This window comes from Tachyglossus aculeatus, chromosome 9, assembly GCF_015852505.1.
Source record: "Tachyglossus aculeatus isolate mTacAcu1 chromosome 9, mTacAcu1.pri, whole genome shotgun sequence".
Classification (NCBI taxonomy): domain Eukaryota; kingdom Metazoa; phylum Chordata; class Mammalia; order Monotremata; family Tachyglossidae; genus Tachyglossus; species Tachyglossus aculeatus.
Genome location: NC_052074.1, coordinates 18705673 through 18729972, shown reverse-complemented (window position 1 = coordinate 18729972; position 24300 = coordinate 18705673). Strand labels below are relative to the sequence as shown.

General features: G+C 43.8%; 1 protein-coding gene across 1 annotated transcript in view; it reads right to left on the bottom strand.

Annotated features, from left to right (window-relative positions):
• Positions 1-428: 428 nt before the first annotated feature.
• Positions 429-24300, bottom strand: part of ISM1 (isthmin 1) — a 70587-nt gene continuing 46715 nt past the window's right edge. The window contains exons 2-6 of the mRNA XM_038751508.1: positions 22673-22912; positions 14991-15255; positions 9676-9819; positions 3899-3988; positions 429-2160 (exon numbers count right to left, since the gene is read on the bottom strand). Coding sequence (XP_038607436.1) covers positions 1643-2160; positions 3899-3988; positions 9676-9819; positions 14991-15255; positions 22673-22912 — 1257 coding nt within the window. The 3' untranslated portion in view covers positions 429-1642. The remainder of the gene's footprint in view (positions 2161-3898; positions 3989-9675; positions 9820-14990; positions 15256-22672; positions 22913-24300) is intronic.

Below are 24300 nucleotides of genomic sequence, written 5' to 3'. Positions count from 1 at the left end.
GCGTCATTACTATTATCATCCATTTTCTTCCATTCCAGGAGACGCACAAAGGAGGGGAAGGAAGAGGACCAAAAGAAGGTACAGATGGGGAATCTGACATCTCCCCAGGTAGAATCACAAAGTTTTGGTTGTAAATAGTTGAAGGCACTTAAAATGGCACCTGAGATGGAAGAGTTTGGAGATTTCCATGATTCACCTTTCAGCTGTCCACCATTATTGTAACTCGCTGAGAATTGGCAGAATCTTTTCTTGGGCTGCTGGCTGGATGCTCGGTGTGCTAAGTGACATAGTTCTATAGCATCATTTTAACACAAACCCATCATGGATACATCCTCACTAGCTTCTTGATTAAAGCCTTCGTTGCTTTATACTTCACTAATGCTTTTTAAAATACTTTCTTGTTTAAAATACTGTAAGAATGCAGGGAACAGGTTTAATTATGATTTTATTAATAAATTCTCTTTTCTTAGAGTTTTGCAAGTTCAATATTGCCTATAAATCTTTTCTTCACTTGCACTGAATTCCACCCTACAGAAGCAGATCATACTCAAAATGCCCATCGCATGAGACATACTACAACTTAATAAATACTTTACAAAAATAATGCAGGTTTTTTCTTTAAACATTAGAACATTCCTGATCCCCAGCCCCAAGCCTTTCTTTAAACATGTTTTGCCGCAAACTGCGCTTTGGGAACATGCTGGTGGAGGGGAAAAAGAGTGAGGTGGAATGATGTACACATACGAAAAATGATTTTGTTAAAAACAATGTTCTACTTGGTATTTTTAAGGTAGAAATGTGTAATGTTTTTCATTATTCACTCAGAAATGTGCTAGGAGGATGCACTTTCATACTGGTAAAACTTTTCCTAGAGTCCACAGATGATGCAAATTCTGGCCTTCGACTTTGGATTCTGTGCATTTGGATAGGTGTACCCAAGCCTTAAGCCTGATCCCGCTACAACACAGCCCGGTGACTGGGGAGCACCACTGAAACAAACTGAGTTCACAAGCCAGGACCTCAACAAGGTGCTGTTTAATTGAATAATATTTCTTTGGAATTATTTTCTTTGGTATTTCTAATCTGGGGTTTGGGATTTCTTTCTTCTAATTTCCTCCCCAACTCCCTCCCCTGCCCACAAATGAACTCCTCTCTCAGAGATGTGACTAAATACTTCCAGGAATACAATTCCAGAAATAAGGTCATGAGTGTCACATTCACAGTGAATAAGTTACCTATAAAAATGATTTATAATGCTTCGATTTCTTTTCCCCTCACCTTCACCGCACTCTGAATATTAGGTTGGAACACCAGGCTCGTCACATTGACTTCCCCCTTTTAGTTTATTCTTCCAGCGCCTTCTTCCCCTTCAAGCTGTGTTTGGCAATAGCATATATTTCCCTTGGGAAAACCTCTAGTCTGTCTGTATGGTATAGGATGTGCCTGATCTATATAATAGAGTCACATGGGTATATACACACCCATATTGTAACTTTTGAAAAATACACATGTAATATATACAAATATACAGATATATTGGAAAAACCCCTCACTGACCCCATTTCCAGCAGCTCAGTTCGTTGGCGTCCTAGGTGCTAAGAGAATGGTTGTCCACATCCCCCTCTAAGAAAGGGTGTACCCCTCAGTATTCTCTGGCTTCCTGAAATTGCTTGAAATAGTCTTCATCTGAAGGATTTTCTGTACATTTCTGACCATTGTTGGGGGGCCGGGCTTCGTTATACCTGCTCCAGTCCCCCTTACAGATGATCCAGGGTAAGACGTCCACTTTGTAATGGAGCTCTGCAGAGAACTCGACGCTGATCAGGTTTGGGGTCCCGGCTCCTTTCCCCCTCGTAATGAGTTGCATACTGTCATCGTAGCAGCAGTGCTGGGCCGCCAACGTAGTGCTTTCTAAGGAGAGCATGGACCTCACGCAGTACCTTGCGGTCGGCTTGTAGATCTCCAGTTTCTCCTTTGGCCCACTGGCGTCCTTCCAGCGGAAATCTTTCCGCTTAACCCGGTCGTAGATCTCGGCTGAGCTGTAGGCGACTTCTGTGGGGTAGGAGCAGGGACAGCTGGGGAGATCGTTGATCACTTTGTGCATGTACTTCTTTAGGAACTCGCTTTTGCAGCCCATCCACCTCTCGCAGCTGTCCATATCTGAAGCAGGAAGAAAAAAAAAACACCCCTCCACGTGAACACCCACCGTAAGGGATCATGCCCCCATTTAAGCGGCACGGGACGGAATTGTATAGAGCTCTCTGAAACGGAGATCTACGTATCAGGCAGCTGGTGAGGTGGAGCCCCGATAATTATAATGAATCCACGGACTGTAACTAGTCTGTTTCATTCTCCTTTTAACCAAAGGATGTTTGGAAAGTTATCTAGCTTGCAGTACATTCTTTAATTGGCTCTTCAAGAAATCAATTATGGGAGTAATCACAAGGCAGAGGATAAGATCCTGTGAATTACATGTCTGGAATGCCACTGAGAATTTTCCAATGGGGGCACAGATTCAGTAAGAGAGCTCGACCAGGAGATGATGTCCCAAGAAACTCCCAAATGGACAGCTGCATTTTTGTCTAAATGGGGTCTTGGGTCCTGATAGTAAGGCAGGCGTGACTGGGTAGGACACGTCGATGTGTTCATTGTAATTTTCCTATACTACCTCCAACCAGATTGAACTAGCTTTCTACGGCGATGCAGGGTACAGAGGTGAATTCACACTTTCCTGTGAGCTAATAATCTGGTGGAGAGTCCCCGATCTCCTAATGGAGCATGTGAGTGAGGAAACTCTACTGTCTCTGTCCCGAAGGCCCAAGGCCCTTGTCGGGACCATGCCCAGAAGCAATGCAGGTTCTCTAGATCCTGAAGGTAGAATAAGGAAGGATCCAAAAGGAGAACTATGACTGGGAGGGAAGCTAGGGAGGAATAAAGATAGCACGCAGGAAAAAAGCTGCACAGAATCTTCCTCCTAGATCTGGTCTTTACAGCCAACAAGGGGTGGTTCTGGTGGTCTCTCGATCATTCAGGTGATGGAAAAAAATAGCTCAATCTAGTTGGGGGACTAATTTGTTCTTTTAAAAGAATTTGATTTGGACTGCTGTCTAGCAGACATTAAATGGATTGTCCACAGAGTTTACTTCAGTGGTGTAGACAGGATCCTAAACACATTGTGTAATACGAGGACTTACCATTCTGGGAAATGCAGGAGTTGGCATCCACTACTGAATAAACAGTTTTTGAGGGGGAAATTCCTTCTGATTGGCAAAACGACAAAATGGTCGCGACAAACCGAACGACTCCTTTTCAAGTCGGAAATGTAATTTGCTCCTGCCCTAGCCCCGTCCCCAGTTCACAGCACTGGTTGGGGTAAGTCACCTATTGTATCTCACCAGGAGTCAGTGACAGGCAGCAATTCACGACTGGTCTCTCGAGACCCGGCCCAGTGCTCCTGACCCATAGCCTGCATCCTTGAAGGCCAAAGCAGTTGGTGCGGTACCCGGCCTCATCGCTTGTGATCTATCTAGTTGGCTCACCCGCTGAATTGCCATAAATGAAGCCACTCGGTTTCTGCCCTCACTCTAATAATGTAATACCGTTACTGCTGTCGCTAATACTTCAGGGGGCTCTCAGTGATAACTGAACACCTGGGACTTGATTATCCAGGAAATGAAGCCTAGCCAGCAGGGTAGTGAAGTGGGAGTTGCAGATTGTTGGCTCTCCTCTGCACTACGTCAATGACTTGGTGTGTGACTTAAGGGAAGAAATTTGCCAGAAGAAGCAAACTCCCTGAGAGGGAAATGAGATCCCATGAATCAAAAGGACAAATTGGAAATGAGAAAAAGAAAAAGAAGCTAAAGCAACACTGGGATGAGATCCTTCAGTGGCAACTTACCAACTTCAAAAAGTTTGGTGGCATTGAACTCTTCGCTTCCTGCAAGCAGGCTCACTTCTGTGGCAGCCGTCCTGAAAGTGTCTTCAATTCCTAAACACAGACAGAAGCTCATTTTTCCCAGTTCCATGAAAAAAAAAATCATTTTTTATAACGCAAAGCTGAACAAAGACCTCTTTGTGTTCCCGGCTGTTCACTAGCATGAATTTGTGAAAGGTAGGAAAAAGTTAAAACTAGGATCAACGTAAAATGTATTAAGCTTCATGATAGAGTCTGTAGCATGAAATGGAATATCATGTGTATCTTCTTGAGCTAAGTCTCTAGTGTGGGGAATGGCTGCCTGCAGCATGGGCAAATGGCCACTTCAGGCATTGTGCTGGGGAAAGTCTGCATGTGAAGGTACCTGCCACCTTCACGCCTCTCCACCTCTGACTACAATCCCCTGCCACGACTCCCACCCCATTAGTCGAAGATCATGGGCTTCTACCTTTAGTGCCCACTCTTGAGCCACCCAAATTGGGAGGGCTTAATATGTTTGTCTCACTTGGTAGGGAAAAAGGCAACCCACTTATCTACTCTCTAGGCAATGCTTTGCAAAGAGTTTTCCAAGATTCCCAAATTGCAATTCTCTCTGACCTTTCGATATTTACGTCGCTCAAGCTCTCATTTCATTGATGTTTTCCCTGCCTCTCTTCTCGCCCAATTTCTGATTCACTAGAATAAGACTGCCCACGTGATTGCCTGGTTGGGGTGATGCCACAGATGACAGGGGACGACACAGCAGCAGAGGGTGAGTACCCTCTTCCTTTCTTCCTCCTTTTCTCCTCTCCTTTCTCCCCTAGATTGCAAAATTCTCTGATATATTCTAGGTCTTCTGTGAGCAGAGATTGTGCCTTCAATTGCTACTGATAGCACATCTACCATGTGCTTAGGACAGTGGTGTAAAATCGATCAATAAATGGTATTCACTGAATGCTTACTATGTGCAGAACACTGTACTAAGCACCTGGAAGAGTACAAAACAACAGAATTAGAAGTCAGGATCCTTGCTCATAATGAACCCTAGATTTGTCTAACTACTTACCCAATTCACTGATTCCTGTTTCTTTTCTCTTACCCTTAATCAATCAATAGTGTTTACTCAATGAGTGAGTGAGTGAGTGCTTACTCTGCCCAGAGTACTGTCCTAATCACTAGGGAAAGTATAATAGAGGTAAAAAACACAACCCTTGTTCTCAAGGAGCTTACATTAGAGTGGTGGTGAAAAGAGGCAACAAACAAATTAATTACAGGTACGTGGAAGCAACAGAGCTTAAATATGTGTACACAGATTCTTGTAGAGGGAGTGGAGGTGGGGTGGTAAGGCGAGTTCCCATGTACTTGGAGGATGAGGACTGAAGTGCACAGATGATGTGGGAAGGGGGAGAAGAAAAGGGACTAGTCAGGAAAGGCCTCCTGGAGGAGATGTGGTTTTAGAAGGACTTTGGAACCATTCTTTACTTATTTTTTCCTGTCTTCTTCTGATCCCAATCAGTCATTCAACCAAGCAATGGTATTTATTAAGGGCTTAATGTGTGCAGAGCACTGCATTAATTACTTGGGGGAATACCACACAGTAGAGCTGGTAGACATAATCCTTGCCCTCAAGGAGCTAGCCCTCCTCACCTCCCATCCCACCAAAGATGATCTGATTTCTGGTCACCTTACAATAGCTCCAGGTGGGCAGGCCTCCCGTTCCACCCAATCAGGCTCAAAATCCTCAGCAAGCAAATGAACCAAGTCACTGTGTGTGCCACTCTTTGCTCACCTCCTTTCACTTGTCATAATAATAATTATGGTATTTAAGCACTTACTGTGTTCTAGGCACTGTACTAAACGCTTGGGTGGATACAAACCAATAGGGTTAGGCACAGTCTCTGTCCCACGTGGGGCTCACAGTCTCAATCCCCATTTTGCAGATGAGGTAACTGAGGCCCAGAGAAGTGAAGTGACTTGCCCAAGGTCACACAGCAGACAAGCGGCAGGGCCGGGATTAGAACTCATGACCTTCTGACAACCAGGCCTGTGCTCTATCCACTACGTCATGCTGCTTACTTGTCATGAAAAGCAAGAAGGGAGAAGGGTAAAAAAGGGAAAACACAATGAAGAGACTGCTGCCTCAAATAGAGAGTGAGGGTCCTTGAGGGTCTGCTTACTACTCCTGTGTTCCAAGAGTTGAGAAGCTATGGCAAGAAGCACAAATAACACGGTAGGAGTGAGTACAGGTGGTAAGACTATGGATAAAACAAAACCCTATGGAGCAACTGATCTGCTTGGAGAGATGCTGGGTATGGGTACATGGAGATGAAATGCTTTAAGTTATAAACTGCTCGAGAGCTTTCATTCACTGGGTTTCTCAAATCCCCTATGTTGGGGCTGAAGTCCCAACACAGGAAGAAGGGAAAAGTTAGTGCAGGAGTGAAACATATCAATTTAATCTGTATTTACTTCGAGTTGCATCATTGTTTGTTTGCGGCTGTTAGAACTTTTTTTAAAAAATAAGATCAACAAAGTGGTGGCCAAGCTGTACACTTTGTGCTTACTGTTTCATTTCTCCCCTGCACGACTGCACATAAACTGCAAATAAAGCAGAATACTAAAAAAAGAAACCCCCAAAAAACACCCCAACCTCTGTCTGTTTCAGCAAAGGCTGTCATAAGTGCCTGAGAATAAACCCGAGGGAAGAAATGGCACATCATTCCATTCCTAGCTGAAAGCTATAGTTTGTAGAAGAAATTAGGAAGGGGAGGTATTTGGGTCTATCTTGCAAGAAGGACTTTTCAGGATCATATTCTATGTCAATATAAGAGGTTCTCTCTAAGTACAGTTGCTTGCTGTGGGAAGGTTACATGTCTGCCTACCCTGTTTTTTTGTAGTCTCCCAAGCGATTAGTACAGTGGTGGGCACATAGTAAATACTTAAGAACAACTGATGATGATGACTTGTACGGCTCCTAAATTTGATCCTCTTACTACTCTGAATTGCAGAACTTAATACAAGAGGAACATAATTTTGTCACACTGAATTCGAGATTTCAGTTACAAATGCCAAAAACAAGGATTTAAAGGAACGGGGATCTATTAGGTGCATGTTCATCCTGCGAAAGGACTTTCAGCTGACTTAATACATACCCCAACAAGACACCACTTCGGTTTAATTGTTGGAAGAGAGCTGAGCAAACTGGGGGCTGTAGAGTTTCCAAATTGCTCAGAACTCCTTCCCAATGCCTTCTGTTTTTCAGTGGGTTTTGCCTTTATCCAACAGCACGGAGAGGAAGTACAAGTTACCTCAGAATATGACACAGAACAATAATTCACCCAAAGTTTTGTTGGCGTTATAAACAGAAGAGACTGAGCTTTGCCCTCCTCATTGGAAAATGTCAGAAGGCTCTCAAAGGGTAAAATTATGTTCTCCCTGATGATTCTCATGTGCCATTTCTGTCTGCATAATTGCTCTCTGGTGATTCCTGGTCATAAATACCAAATAGGCAACAAGGATATGACTAGCTGCCCCTAGATTTAACTCATCAGTTACCAGGTTCAAGGGGAACCATGTAGTCAATCCTTACCTCTTTTTAACCAGGATGGCAATTTTTTTTTCCTGGTTGCTGTCAAATGAGATGTAAATTTATTATATTAGCTAAACAGTGTGGATACAGGTTGGCTTAGTAACAGTGGCTGGTACAATCTAGTAACCATTCAATCATATTTATTGAGCACTTACTGTGCACAGAGCACTGTACTAAGCGCTAATGAACTAATGAATTTATGAACTTACGTACTAAGCTCTTATGTTACTAAGCACTTATAACCATGAAAACTTACCACTGTCTTCGGGCCTAAAAGAAATCTGTGTCACTTATTCCATTCTTCTGCCAACACAGGACAGATAAATACACTTCCTACATTTACGAATCTTTTGAACAGAAGATGCTAGGCTGTGGGTGGGAAGGAATTTTAATTAAAAATAGAAGATCCAGCCATGTTAGCACCATATTTTTCAAGCTCCCCCTGCTCACTGCCATCACGTCATCATCGTCAACTACAATTATTGCAGGCCTGTTCTTTCTGTGCAGCCTGCTTTACTAAGCACTTGGCAACACATAACAGGAATTTTCAATGCTCTCAAAGAGCTTACAATCAAATGCATTATCCTTATGACATGGACCAGAGTGAAAAGGGATACTAAAAGTTTTGTGGTCTGACCAAATTTTTTGTAAGGGGATTACTTCTTTTAACTTACATGCAGGCCTTTTGCTACTCCTCACCACAACTGGGCTCCTTCCCTAACACACACAGAGCATGAGGCTAGGCATATCTGACCTTTCTTTAGTGACAAATTCAATTTTGGCCCAAATCTGCTTGGGACAAATATCACATCAAATGGAGAATTCATTTTAGAGGGGATGGGGCAACTCAGGAATAATTCTTTTGGAACTTTGATCCATTTCTGCCCCCCAACCCTAATGTCCTCATTCTTATCAACAATAGTGTTTATTGAGTGCTTGCTGTATGCAGAGCACTGTACTAAGTGCTTGGGAGAATACAAAACAGTTCGTACACATGTTCCCTGCCCACAGTGATCTTACAGTTTCAAGGGGGAGACAGACATTAAGATACTTAAATAATATATAATTTATAGATATGCACATAAATGCTGTGAGGCTGGGGATGAGTCGAATATCACACCCCCAAAGGTCACAGATGCAAGTGCATAGCTGTCTCACTGGAGACAGTTTTTTGGCCTGAAAATATCACCAAGCCCTAATCTAAAGGAACATCTATCAAATATCCACAGTGCACTCGACTGAATAGGGTGGTGGCTGCTTTTGATAATTACTTGTTAAATTTTTTCCCATTATGTTATGGAGTTTTCTCCTTACGGATCTCCAAGGGATTTTCAAGTATTAATAGTTTCGAAATTTCAGAAACACACTCAGTTCTTCCACAATGCAGGTTTCAAATATGGATTTTGGTTACAGTGTAATTAGGAATTTTTAGACTGTGAGCCCACTGTTGGGTAGGGACTGTCTCTATATGTTGCCAAACTGTACTTCCCAAGCGCTTAGTACAGTGCTCTGCACACAGTAAGCACTCAATAAATACGATTGATGATGATGATTAGGAATTTAGAATGTTCTTCCAGCTGATTTTTGCTCTCAATTCTCCTGTATCTGTGCCTTAGTCACGATTTTCCGCTAGCCTGGAACTCCCTTCCTCTCTAATCGGATAGACCTCTCTCCGCTTTCAAAGCCCTCCTAAAATCCCACCTCTGAGAAGCCTGCCCAATTACCTCCCAAGTGCCACCAACCTAACAGCCACTGCTAGTATCATTCCCTCCCTCTGTGCTTATGTGGAGTCTTGACTGTACAGTCAATTTACTTATTACTCCAATTACTCCATTTGCAAATATTTTCATGTCTTTGTGCCCTGTTTAGAATATAAGCTCCTTGTAGACAAGGAACATAGCTCGTACTTCTGTTGAAAAACTCCCAAGCAATTAGAATACTACACTGCACCTAGCAGGCACTCAATAAATACCTTTACTACTACAAGGCCGGTTCACTTTGGTCCATCCTGCCTCATTATTGAAGAAACCGCTTGTACATATGGAGTGGGTGAGCACGGTGCATGAACCTTCTTAATCCGAGGTTTTGCGAAAAAGGAACCCTGGCATTTACGGAGAACTGAGACCATATCATGACCTCTGAGAGTGCAGAATGAAAATGCTCTCGTACAGACCTGGGCAGCGGGGTCTATCACACGTCCTGGATTCAGTGGCAGTGCAGGCATAACCACAAGATCTGGTTCGCTTCTGATTCCCGCCCCCACAGGTTACACTGCACAGGGACCAAGGACTCCAGTCTCCTTCCCCATCGATGTAATCTAAACAGGAGGGAATGGGATGAACATTGATTAACTATCTACGCTCAGGCATGCGCACACTCTCTCTCTCTCTCTCTCTCACTCACTCTGCCCTTCTCCCTATATGTCTGGCACAGAAGCACCCAAAATATTTAATTCTCAAACACTCTAACCCCCTTCACCTTTTCTATAAATACCCACCCCCCCCCTGCCTACAAGCCTATGTTTTCTTGAAGTGGCTTCTGGGGGCAGGTAACACGTAGGGTCTAGAGAAGTATAGTCCTAATGTTTTGGGCCATTATTTTAGTTTTTAATAATATTTTTACAGAGCAGTTTATTCTAGACCCAGATTTAGTTCTTACAAATCCTGCCTTCTTACCCATGCTAATTTCCATGTAAAATATGTCGAGGGATATAAACCATACATGTGTATATTCAATGTATTATATACACACACCACACATTATATTGCAAGTTTTGGCCCGACAAGAATGGAATCCATATGGTTGTACCTGAAGTTTGGGCCCAGTGCCAGCCTTAAAGCCTGCTGTTTAAATGTCTCTCGCTTCCGACTCCCCTTGGGGAAACATGCAGTGCTATTTCAAAAAATAGTTCTCTCTTCTTGACCTTTGGCAGCTGAGAATCTTCAGCCATAAAGCAGGGTCAGGATACATTTTATGGTTTTGTCTTGCTCAATAACCCTCAGGGAACAACAACAACAACACAATACCACCAAAAAAAGGAAGAAACAACTTTTTGATCTTCGTTTTTCCTTTTAGGTAGAAGTAGCCCTTCTGATCATATAAACAAAGCAGATGTTAGAAACAGTTTGCTTTGTGACAAGACTGGCCTCTTCTTACTGGCATTTTTCTCACTCTGGCTCCTTTGTCATTTGGTGCTAGGCACCAAAGTGAAACTAAGGCCACAATCATCCATGGGTAAAGAAAGAAAGGCAACGAAGGGTTCTGGGACTGGCATGGTGCCCTTTTATCCTGACTTTCTCACTGTCCTTAATGGGCAAAGCACTTATGGTCCTGGGAATAAGAGGTGTAGCACTAGATGATTTTGTCTTGCCAAGCACTTAGTATGTGTTGCGTCCAGTGGCTGCTCGATAAATACTATCAATCAATGGCATTTATTGAGCACTTATTGTGGGCCAAACAATATCCAATCCAATTATGTTGTAATTGGATTAGTACTTATATATGGGAATATACATATATGTGTGTGTGTGTGTTTGTGTGTGTGTAAGTACTAAAATATATATATACTAATATATATACTATATACTTATATATACTATATACTAATATATATATACTATATATATGCACACTCAGTATATAAAATACTGGGATTAGTATTATATGGGCTTAGTACAGTGCTTGGCACATAGTAAGTGCTTAACAAAAACCACAGTTAAGGGGTACTAGGCATTTGGGAGAGAACAGTAGAGTTGGTTGATATGTTTCCATCCACAAGAAGCTTAAAATCTAGTGGGGGAGATAAGTGAATTACTGATAGGGGAAATGGGAGTGTATAAGGAGATGTACATGAGTGTTGGGGGATTAGGGTGTATATCAAGGGTTTAAAGGGGACAGATCTAAGTGCATAGACAGTGCAGAAGGCAAAGCAAATAGGAGAAATGAAGACAGTCAGGAAAAGCCTCTAGGAGGAGGTGTGATTTTACTATTTCTACTAGAAAAAATCACACAAGAAATTCACACAACTCTACACTTTGCTAGCTAGTGTAGCAAATTTTCATTATAATTTTTATTTTAAACTCTTATTTTTGAGGGTTAATGATGGAATTTAGCCTAAATGTGGGAAGCTTCTTTTTTCCTTAATATCTGCGTTAACAAGTCAGGATTATGTCTGTGTGTGCTACTTCATAAAATCCTAATCAAAACTCAAAAGGGCTACTGGAGCCTTTCAGATCTATGACCCTTGAAAGTAGTATTCCCCTCAGTTTAGTTTTAAATGATTACAGAGGCAGTCCTTATAAAATGTTCTTTGTATCGGTCTTCACAAAGTGAAGCATAGAGCACTTAGATAATTACGTGCACCACCATTTCCAGTGACACCCGTTCCACCAAATATGCCTTCGTCACGGCGTTTGTGCGAGTTGCCACTCTGAAGGCATCCAGAGCTCACCCCCACAGATCAACATTATGGTAAATACCTTTCCCTGGTGATTGTCATGTTTGTGTAACATTTTTATAGGACTGAGTTGGAATTTTTAAATGTGGGAAAAAGTTATTAGATGGCAGTATTCCTTTATGGGCCTGTCGACAGTTTGCTATAAAATGATGGTTTCCCCGGTCTACCAGGGGAACAGTACTTGGAATAAGGGTTTTATGTGAGTAAAGCCAAGAGAACAATAAGCAAAGAAAAGAGCTACTCTAGAATGGAATGTCAAGTTTACTGCAAAGAGGTAATGCTGAACTGTGCTGTCCTTGGGACAGCTTGGGCAGTTGGAGTGACTTGTGTCTCCAATATTGCCCTGCCAGGGCTAGGAGTAGGCCGGGCGTTGGTGGAAAGATGGGCCAAGGTGGTCTCTATTCTGCTCCCTGCCTCCTCCACTTAGGTCTTGGAAAAGCCCCCTCCTCCCCGACTCTATCCCCCCGCCTTACCTCCTTCCCTTCCCCACAGCACCTGTATATATGTATATATGTTTGTATGTATTTGTAGCCTCCAATGGCTACCGATCAATCTGCGCATCAGGCAGAAACTCCTCACCCTGGGCTTCAAGGCTGTCCATCACCTTGCCCCCTCCTACCTCACCTCCCTTCTCTCCTTCTACTGCCCAGCCCGCACCCTCCGCTCCTCCACCACTAATCTCCTCACTGTACCTCGCTCTCGCCTGTCCCGCCATCGACCCCCGGCCCACGTCATCCCCCGGGCCTGGAATGCCTTCCCTCTGCCCATCCGCCGAGCTAGCTCTCTTCCTCCCTTCAAGGCCCTGCTGAGAGCTCACCTCCTCCAGGAGGCCTTCCCAGACTGAGCCCCTTCTTTCCTCTCCCCCTCGTCCCCCTCTCCATCCCCCCGTCTTACCTCCTTCCCTTCCCCACAGCACCTGTATATATGTATATATGGTTGTACATATTTATTACTCTATTTATTTATTTATTTTACTTGTACATTTCTATCCTACTTATTTTATTTTGTTGGTATGTTTGGTTCTGTTCTCTGTCTCCCCCTTTTAGACTGTGAGCCCACTGTTGGGTAGGGACTGTCTCTATGTGATGCCAATTTGTACTTCCCAAGCGCTTAGTACAGTGCTCTGCACATAGTAAGCGCTCAATAAATACGATTGATTGATTGATTGATTGATTGATTGATTGTATTTATTACTCTATTTATTTTACTTGTACATATCTATTCTATTTATTTTATTTTGTTAATATGTTTTGTTTGGTTCTCTGTCTCCCCCTTCTAGACTGTGAGCCCACTGTTGGGTAGGGACCGTCTCTGTGTGTTGCCGACTTGTACTTCCCAAGCGCTTAGTACAGTGCTCTGCACACAGTAGGCGCTCAATAAATACAATTGACTGATTGATTGATTGGAGGGGCTGGCACCTGAGAAAACTATAACCCAGCCTGCACACTCTGCTCTTGGTCTTAGTTACCTCATCTGTAAAATGGGGATTAAGACTGAGCCCCCCGTGGGACAACTGATCACCTTGTAACATCCCCAGTGCTTAGAACAGTGCTTTGCACATAGTAGGCACTTAATAAATGCCATCATTATTATTTTAATGCCAACCTACACATTTGTCCCTCAATCTCACTACACCTGCTGTTGAGCCCCCTTGCTCATGCCTGAAACTCCTCACCCCTACCTATCTGACAGACCAGCATTCCCCTCATCTTCAGAGCTCTACTGAATAATACTAATAATAATGATGGTATTTTTTAAGTGCTTACTATGTGCAAAGCACTGTTTTAAGCGCTGGGGAGGTTACAAGGTGATCAGGTTGTCCCACGGGGGGCTCACAGTCTTAATCCCCATTTTACAGATGAGGTAACTGAGGCCCAGAGAAGTTAAGTGACTTGCCCAAAGTCACACAGCTGACAAGTGGCGGAGCCGGAATTTGAACCCATGACCTCTGACTCCAAAGCCCGTGCTCTTTCCACTGAGCCACGCTGTTTCCCATAGCTCCTCTAGGAAGCCTACCTGGATTAAGCTATCATCTTCCTGCCCAATTTTTCCCTGCCTATTGTCTCAGCTTGTCCCATCCCCTAAGCACTTAAGCACTCACCACACATGCAATCCCACAGCACTTATGTACATATATTTGTATTTGGTTGCTTCCCTTACCTAAAACGTATTTTAATGTCTTTCTCTCTTGTTAGACTGTAAGCTCCAGAAGCACAAGGACAATGTCTACCAACTGTTTATACTCTTCCAAGTGCTTAGTAATAATAATAATCATAATAATAAATAATCAGGTTGTCCCACAGGGGGCTCACAGTTCTCAATCCCCATTTTACAGATGAGGTAACCGAGGCACAGAGAAGTGAAATGACTTGCCCAAGGTCACACAGCAGACAAGTGGCGGAGCTGGGATTAGAACCCATGTCCTCTGACTCCCAAACCCATGCTATTGTCACTAGGCCATGCTGCTTCTCTACAGAAGTAAGCTTTACACAAAGTAAGTACCCCCAAAATATCAATGGATTGTATGTCTCTTTGATGCAAAAACATAGACACCCCAATTTACTGATTAAATCAGCACAAAACTAGTATATAGCAATTGATGCCACACACACACACACACACACACACACACACACACACACACACGAGTGGCATTCTTTCACATTCTGTCAATGCAAAGACACGATACAGTTGACAGAATTCCCTTGTTGATTCCCCAGTCACTAAATCAACTACTACTAGGGATTTGTACGTTAAGAGGAGCTTGGGTTCAGTTTTACACATGCCTCTGGGTTTCCTTTGCAAAGACCCCCAAAGATGCTATCTTTAAAGAAACACAATTGGTGAGCGTTTAAAAAAAACATCATTTTTCCAGAGGTTCAGGACTCACAGGGTCTGTGTTCAGGTTTCTGTGGGGCACGGTTTTCCAAAACTGCACGACATCCCCAGGAAGCTAAGGATCCTGGCCACATGAGAAATTTCCCCTCATGCTGTCTGAGATGCCCCATAGGAGCTCTGGAGCGAATACTCACCGTACTCTGTCTGTTCTTTGGTTTCGAAGGTCCGGTGGCTGGGTGGCTGGCGATCCCACCCCTCGGGAGGATTGAGGAAGTTGCTGTCTTCGGTGGTGCTGTCGTACTTGTAGTCCTGGTCACCGCCGTTCACCCGGGTCAACGTCGAAGACCTCTGCCACCAGTTCCGCCAGTCCGGTGAAGGGATTGGCCAGCTGGGCTTGTTCTCCGGACTCAAATCTTTCTCCGGGTCGCTGTCGGGACCGTCCACAACTTCTATAGTGACCTGGGGAATTTAAACACGCATGGGCAGTGAGCATTCTGCGTCCTGATTTGAGTCTCTAGGCGGGACAGGGAGGGACAGGGGAGAAAACACGGCTTAACAGGGGAAAATGGCTGGTTGATTCTCTGGTTCGGCCTTCCCTGGTTGCAGGGACAACTTTAGCGTCGAGGCAGGCCAACACAGCACTACTGAATTCTGGACGCTAGATGGAAGCTGAAACACGGCTGTAGGACTATAAAGGGCAGAGTCACAGAGTTGGGAAACCCAAGAATTGCTTTTGGTTTTTTGGTCAGTGGTTTTTACTCAGATTTCGCCTAGTCCAGGCATCGCTGGGCGTCTTCGTGTTCCTTTACCGGGCCCCTGGGTTTAGTGCAGTGAGCGCGATGGCAAAGGTTACAACCTGTCCGAGACCAAATGGCGAGGCGGTTTCAAACCCACAGCCACTGTCACGGGAGTGATGAAATGCAGTTCCTTGGCTCCAAGAGACAGTCATCTTAGGCTTGTTAAAAACGCCTGTTGGGATTCTTGGACATCACATAGCTCTTGCAACACCACTTTGGATTAGTTATTTGTAAATGAATCAGAAGCAAAACACTCCAAAACTATTGAGGTCAGGCATGCTAGGCAAACACGCTGCCAGTTTTGCCCAAGCGAGATGCTGGAATAATGGTTTGAGATGTTTGGCCAAACGACATTGGTATTTGCCCATCTCCAGGGAATCTAACCCCTCCAATACAGGCCATAGTGGTCTTAAAAATCGCAGGCTTACCCAGGTGTGTCCCCATGCCGTTCTTGACTGTATTTTGGGGCCAGTTCTGAATGACATAGTGTCAGGAATTTGGACATTAAACAACTGGCCCGATCTAAGGGTGAGCAGACTGCACACTCAGTCAAGGGTTCACATAATTCAGAGACGCTTTCCGAACCACCAATTCACCCACAAAGACATACAAGAATGTAAAGATGTCTGCATCAAAATAAACTCTCTCCACTTCAGCACGGTGTTCTGCACAGAGTAAGCACTCATCAAATGCTAAGTTCGACTGATGGATTGAGTGCCAAGCAAGAGCACAAGCAAAGAAGGCATTTCTGGAAAACAGCCTCCAGAAATGCTAAGCTCCCCTGTTCCATGAATGCTTTCCCATGGCTGTTTTCAGATGAACACTTTTTGACTAGAAATAAAAGCACATCCTTTCTTTACCGATGGCAGCTATCTGCAATCAACGGAGGGACATTACCCAGGAAGTCGAAATGGCTTCAGCAGAAGAGCTGTTGCAGTTCAGTGGTGCATAACTCAGTTGGGCAGTTACAGGACAATGCACACGTTTCCTCTCTGGAGACACAAACCTCTGCATTTACAACCTGGCTCCCCTTTGACTGCAGATGGAACAATTGAGAGGCAGTGATTGGGAGACTATCAAGAGACCCCCCCCCCCCCCCGGGACCAAATTGGTAGAACAGGACAAACCTACGATTGTAGCAATAAAAGAAGTCTTTAGGTGCAAGATTAAAGTGGAATATGCACCACAGTTTTGTTTTAGACTGGTTCAGACTGCAGCCAAAATGATTTCTTCCAACAAATGGGCTCTGCAGTTTCCCTCAATCTGGGGATAAAAAGAGCTGTTTGTTGGGTAGGCAGCAAGTAGTAAAATAAGAGCTAACTCCCAGATCACTATCAATTACTGCAGTTTAGAGGTTTCTCTTTTCCCTTTAATTTCCCTTCCTTCAAAATTAATGTTCCCTAAAATACAACGCCACAAACATACCCCTTTCCCACAATAATATAAAGAGCTCACACCATTAGAGAAGACAGAAACATAACCTTTAATCCATTATTCCACAGGAATCCAATTAGCGCTACCTAATGAACACAATCGGTTACTTTTAAAATAGAAGAGGTGATCCTTGCATCTCCAGTTACCTTGAATCTATTTATACAATGCTTTAATGTCAAAGAATCCTACTGCAATAGTCTGTAACAATAAGGGTGCAGGATCTTAAGAATAGTTGTGTGAAAGAACAGCAGATTTTCAGGGCTGATAAAAGTTTCCAAATCCGGCTAATCCTTTCCCTTCCTTACCTCAAATATGCTAATCCAGACCATATATACGTTAGAGAAGCAAACTACATTCATTTCCTCAAGATTTTCCAGGACATTATATCAGCATAGCTCAAAAGCAACATAGCTGTAAAGATTTTTTGGCAAAGGGCGTATGAGCCCCAAAGTCTCTTCCCCTTTTTTAGGCTCTAATATCCTTCCACAACTGAGAAAAACCAGGACAATCTGTTTATTTGTCCTAGAGACTCAGTCTTCCTCCTACCAGAGAGTTAATGCCTGTTCCATAAAGCTGATCAGCATCTTCATCTATCTATGGCAATCATTACTAGACATAACAAGGCTTATTTTTTTTTCTATTTCTTCATTACAAAATAGTCTGTGTGATTCCTGCTGATTCTTGATCATTAGCTAATATTAAAAACATTTATAACGTTGAGATAGCATCAATTCTATTAGTAGTAACTGATAACATTACTGGATATGAATTTGCCTGGTCAGGGCAAAGTACTTAGCGTAGAACATCTCATTTGTCCTCCCAACATATCTGGGAAGTAAGGAGAGGATGAGAAGCAGTGGGGCTTAGTGGAAAGAGCATGGGCTGGGGTGTCAGAGGTCATGGGTTCTAATCCCGCTCCGCCACTTGTCAGCTGTGTGATTTTGGGCAAGTCACTTCACTATGCCTCAGTTACCTCATCTGTAAAATGGGGATTAAGACTGTGAGCCCCATGTGGGACAACCTGGTAACCTTGCATCTACCCCGGTGCTTAGAACAGTGCTTGGCACATAGAAAGTGCTTAATAAATACCATTATTATTATGGAGGTGACATCCATTTTACATGCTAAGATTCCTTCAACACAACTGTGAAACGATTTCCTCAAAGTAATACAGTAAATAAGTGTAACAAGAAGTCACCCTCCTCCCCCAAGCCTCTTGATACAGACAGTGCTAGGCTTTTCACCAGTAATGACTATTGGATTTGTTAAGTGCTTACTATGTGCCAAACACCGTTCTAAATGCTGGGATAAATACAAGTTAATTGGGCTGGACACTGTCCCTGTCCCACATAGGATTCATCGTCTAAGACATCCAACACCCTGTGTCCTCCTTTACAGGCCCGTGAGAAAGATCAATTAAAGGGCATCAGACTTTGCCTTCTCCCCATTGGGTCATCCTTCAGGGCAAGAGTGGAGCCTCTGGGTCGGGAAATTTATATCACCATTTCCAACTGCCTTCCTCAGGGTTTAATGGCCAGCAGAAAGTTGTTGATTCCAGAGGGGCAAACAGGAGCTGAGGTCAGCAGTAAAACTCCAAAAACATTTCCAGAAATGGAAAGAGCTCAACAAAAATCAGGAGTAAAAGCATGCACAGCACTGTGGTCTGAATGATCTGATAGAAACTGGGGGCAAGGCCTGTAGCTGTGTAAACAGACCTTTGCAAGAAAAAAGAAAGAGAAAGGCATTGGAATTCCAGGGATAAAAAAATATCATCTTCTGATGCAAGGTGGAAGAAAAACACGCATATTCCTTGAGATGAATAGTGATGTCAACTTATTATGAAAAAGAGGGCTATTTGATGATGAGAATGTATCACAGTAACAAACTGGCGCACCAAGCTCCATAAGGGGTTTATTTTAGGATCTTTTTTTTTCCAGCTGGGATTTGCTATCTGACAATCAGTTGCAAGCAGAAAACAAAGTCAATACCATGGTTCAGTCAAAACATGCCCCAGATTTGCTATCTCTGCTGAATAATTCCATTTTAAACTTTCATCTCAAGTGTCCATCCAGCCATTTGAATCTCTCTGGCTTTGCACAAAGTAGATTTGCCCCCCACCAAACCCTAGCCTCCCACTGAAGCTAAGCACCATCTCCTTGAGATCAAACCATTTCAATCATGTGAAAAATGACAGGGGAGTAGATGATGTGGTCATCTCAGGGGCAGGAGATGGACAGCATCCCTCACCCCCACCTCCGGCCTCATTGCTGAAAGATGCTGTCAACGACTAGGGGCCACGGGCCAGTGGGGAAGACCTGGACTCAGCGGAAAAGGCCGAGAGGCAACCGGGATGGGGTCAGAGTGTGGGAAACTAGGGAGAAACTGAAGGAGAAGGGAAGTGTGCAAGGTCAGCCAAGTGGCATATCACGTTCCAAGTTTGGGCCCCCCATTGGAGCCTGAGTAACGGAGGCAGGGAGTCAGTTTGCCAGGGGAGGGGGCAGGGGGATAAAGTAAAAAAAAGATAAAGGGAAAAACTAGCAGGGGAAATGGTGCATTGAGAAGGCCCCTTCACCTGACTTCACTCTGTTTCACATGGAAAGGGTTTATCCTGAAGGAGCCTGTCCCATGGGCAGGCCCATTTACATTACTGAGCAGCCATGTGTCAAACCCAAGCATGGCAACAAAAGAGCTCGGCTGGAAGGAAGTGGAGGTTGTTGCCAATAAGGGCCCATAGCACCCCTTTTTAAAAAGCACCGCCCGGGATTTAGTTTACTCAGGTGCAGTGGTGCGTACGGCTGCAGACTCTGGCAGCTAGTGGAAGGGCAGCCGATGCTGGATGTGTGTGTATGTGTGTGTGCGCGCATGCAAACGCACGTACATGCGTGCACGAGCACATGCACGCACAAGCACATACACACAGTTAGGAAGCCTCCACGTTAGGAGGGCAGAAGCAGCTCCTCTATCCTCTCTCATCTTCTATATCTACAGCGGCTGACAAAATAATCGCACAAACGGGGCCTTTCAGTGACGCAGATCTGGAAACTGGACTTGATATGATTTCTTGAGGAATGGGGCAGTAGGGAAGAGGGCATAGGGTTAATGGGACACAAGAGGGTCAATAAAAGACTACTCCTGGGTATTCTTTCAAAAGTCTAGCAGACACAAGGATTGTTGCAGGGAAATGTAGCAGAGCACAGCTGTGACTGATGGAAAAAGAGGCCCTTTGCCGGCTCTTGTACTGACTTTCTACTTTAATTGTATCTGGATTGTGGTCGCCTTTGTTTCCAGTCCACCAGGCCAAATACCTTTTATATTCTGAAACAAAGTGATCCTGATTCTGGTAGCTTTGCAGCAACCAATATTTTATGAATTTGGGTGATCTTGGCTGTCCCTAACATGAACGGCAGAAAAATGAGACAGAATACTGAAGGACATCATGGTGCCTTCTTCAACTTGAAGTGAAAAGCAACACTCACGAAGTCCCTGCAAACTCGATGCTTTTCCTAGGCACAACTTTCACAGCCCTGTGATGCATACTTTCTCCTCTCAGAGGGGATTGGAAAACAAAGCCTTAAGCCTTAAACTCTTTAAGTCTATTATTAGGGGTCTCTGTGTGTGTGTGTAACTTCATGAGTGCCTGAAGACATTAGTGTTAATTCTTCCCATTTGTAACACATCCTCACCTTCAGGACTGCACAAGGGAAACTGAACCAAGGAGATTTGGGAGATGAACATTAAGTGAACAGCTGGGTCTTGCCCTCTCACACTATATAATACTTCAGAGCTACAGGCCCTCTTCTGCTCTCCTCTATCCTTGTGCTTGCCCGCGTATGCACACCCCCCCACCCCAACACACACTTAGCCAGTAAGAATTGTTCCAAAGCATTCTTCACTTCACATTCAACTAGACAAAACAGCTTATTATGATGAAAAATGAATTGCAATCTTGGCTGCGCTCAAGCCTACATGCACAAACTGATCTCATGTGCTAGGACTGGGGTCAATGCCTATTTGTTGCCCATCACTCTTCTCTGGCAAAAGTATCTGGTCTCTAAGTGCTGAGACCCGAAGGAATTGCTGTTGTATTCATTGATATTTAGATACCAAGTAAAATGGGCTCAAGTGGATTACAGCTAGGCTGTTCAGGAACCCAGTTGTACTGATTTATTTGGAAGAGGGAATGGGAGTTTGAGAAACTCCCTTGTCTGAAAACTCTGTTCTTGGCCCAGGCTCTAAGAATTCAATAACTTCCCAGCAAGGAAATGCTTTCCCTCCCTATTTATATAAGTTTTTGTGGCTTGCATTATTATTTGATACATTTATTACTATACCATTTAACTCAACCCACAACTTCAAGACCATCTGTGGCTTTTCCCACCTCTAGGGCATTTCCTATATAAATTTCCCAGACTCTAAATAAGAGCAGTAGGTATATATCTGTGGGCAATCAGCATGCCCGTTTCCTGCTAGGTCTGTCTGTCTGGTACTAGAACCACCTCAGTCCAAATCGATGAAACAATGGAACGAAAGTCCCTGTGTATGAAGTAATAGATTGTCAGTTCCAAGGCTTTCGGTCTTTCCTAGTGATCCCTCACACAAAAAATTTGTTTGCTAGTCTTCTGGACATCTCTGCTTAAAGACAGGGACAAATTCTAATTCTTTCCTGTGTATTCTCTTCCAGAAATTAGTTCAATGCTCTGCACACAGTAAGTGCTTAATAAATACTACCACTACTACTACTAAATGTAGACTTGTCACTGAGGAAATATTATTATTACTATTAATAATAATACTAAATATTATTATTACTATTAATAATAATAATAATCAGTATTTCTTAAGCACTGTTCTAAGCAGCGGGGTAGATACACATTAGTAAGGTCAGACCCAATCCCTGTTCTCTATGTGGCTCACAGTATAAGGTCGTAAGGCAATGCCTATAATGTTTCTAACACAGCAGCCAACTACAAAACTTCAGGACTAATTAGAAGCAGTATCAGGAGTGCATGACGATTTCAGTGTTCTTTAAGGAATTCCACTGGTTCAACTTTGAGTTTTATGGTCCTGGAGGAGAAAGATTCAAGTCCTTTCTCTCTGCCACCTTCAAACTGCCAGCTCAAGCAAAACAACTTGGGAACCAGAAGAGTTGCTTAAAAATACACCTCAGCGCTATATGTTTGAGAAGAGGAGCTTGGAACCCAAGTGGATTTAATGATTGGCTATTAGGTATTCTACTTGGTTCTGTACTAATTCCTCTTGCACTTTTACTGGCATTCAGAGGAGAGAGAAGGAATAAGAAAAAGGTGGAAAAGGTCACCCACAGCCAAATAACAGGAACTGAAAACAAATTGGCAAAGTACAAGAACAAGCAAGCAAAGACATCCGCTGGGGTCATTAGATGATTACCTACCAAGCCCAGGCCTGCTGTGTGCAATTATAGGAGTTCATCAAGGAGAAGCTCAGGGATTTGACACTCATCATTCACCCTGCAGGATAAAATGATCCTTTGCCGGATCTTGCTCGAGAGGCAAGCAGGATATGCGAGCCGCCAGGTACCACTTTGAAGCAATCCCTGGAAAGAACTGGGGGAGGCCCACTTCATCAAGAGCTGAGAACTCCACCCTCTGATTGTGGTGGTGGTTTACCTGGATGTTTGGATTCTGCCCGTTGATATCTGCCTTTGACAGATCTGGGAAGTTTGGGAGATCCAGAAGGAAGGACCTGGGCCCATCCCTCTGTAAGGATGTGTGTCCATTCTCCTGCCTGAAACGCTGTCTTGGGAACGGTCGGTGTGCTGCCCGGTGGTCAGGATACTCCTTCTGCTCCTCCTCATGGAGTGTGAAACTCGACTCGGCAGGAGAGTGGTCATCCAAGTTGAGATTATTCTGGAAAACAAACACCAGGAAACTACTCCGTCAGTCAAGGAGGCCTGTGATTATCTTGTCTCGACTTAATATGGTGCTTAGGACATAGTAAGGGCTTAACAAATATAATCATTATCATCATCCATTGGCTGGATTTGGGAAAACTGAGTGCTCTACCTGGCCCCTCTCCTGGCTTGGGTGACCCTGAAAAAATTCTTCACAGTGCCCCTGTTTCTCCTTCTTTAAAGCTCCAATAATCAACCGAACATTCTACCTGCTTGAAGGGATTTGGGGAAATAAACCAGATCTTGCGTCCAACTCGAGGGCAGGTTCACCATTGTTTTGAGGCTTTTCGACAGTGCTAGAGGGAATCAGACTGAATGACTCATACTGAATGACTTCTCGGTCCTTTGGGCTCTTCAAAATAAGTGCCATGAGGTATTTACTGGATGGCTGCGATGTAATATTAATGATCACAAATCCCACAGCCATTATTATTAAGGTCTTAATAGGTGCCAAGCACTATGCAAAGAGCTGATGTGCACATAGCTATAATTCTATTTATTCTGACGGTTTTGACACCTGTCTACATGTTTTGTTTTGTTGTCTGTCTCCCCCTTCTAGACTGTGAGCCCGTTGTTGGGTAGGGACCATCTCTATATGTTGCTGACTTGTACTTCCCAACACTCAGTACAGTGTTCTGCACACAGTAAGCGCTCAATAAATACAATTGAATGAATGAATGAATGCTGGGATAGATACAATATAATCAGATAAGACACAAATCCCTGTTCCACATAGGGCTCACAGTCAAAGGGGGAGAGAGAACAATTACTGAATCCCCATTTTAGAGATGAGGAAACTGAGGTATGGAAAGTTAAGTCACTTATTCAAGATCACACAAGAGATAAGTGGCAGAATTGAAATTAGAACCTGGGTCTCTCAACTACCAGGCCCATCCTCTTTCCATTAGGCCATATGACTTCTCCGCAGGCAAGAGAAGCAGTGTGGCTCAGTGGAAAGAGCACAGGCTTTGGCGTCAGAGGTCATGGGTTCAAATCTCGGCTCCACCAATTGTCAGCTGTGTGACTTTGGGCAAGTCACTTAACTTCTCTGTGTTTCAGTTACCTCATCTGTAAAATGGGGATTAAGACTGTGAGCCCCCCGTGGGACAATCTGATCTCCTTGTAACCTCCCCAGTGCTTAGAACAGTGCTTTGCACACAGTAATCACTTAATAAATGCCATCATAATAATTATTATTATTAAATACTGTACTCAGCACTGGGGTGATGATAAAATATGAGAACTCAAGCAGCGTCCCTTTTCCCCACGGGATTCACAGTCAGCTCTCTACTAGTACTCCAGCTGCTTCAGACATACAGGCCATTAACTCAAGCAGCTGGGGAG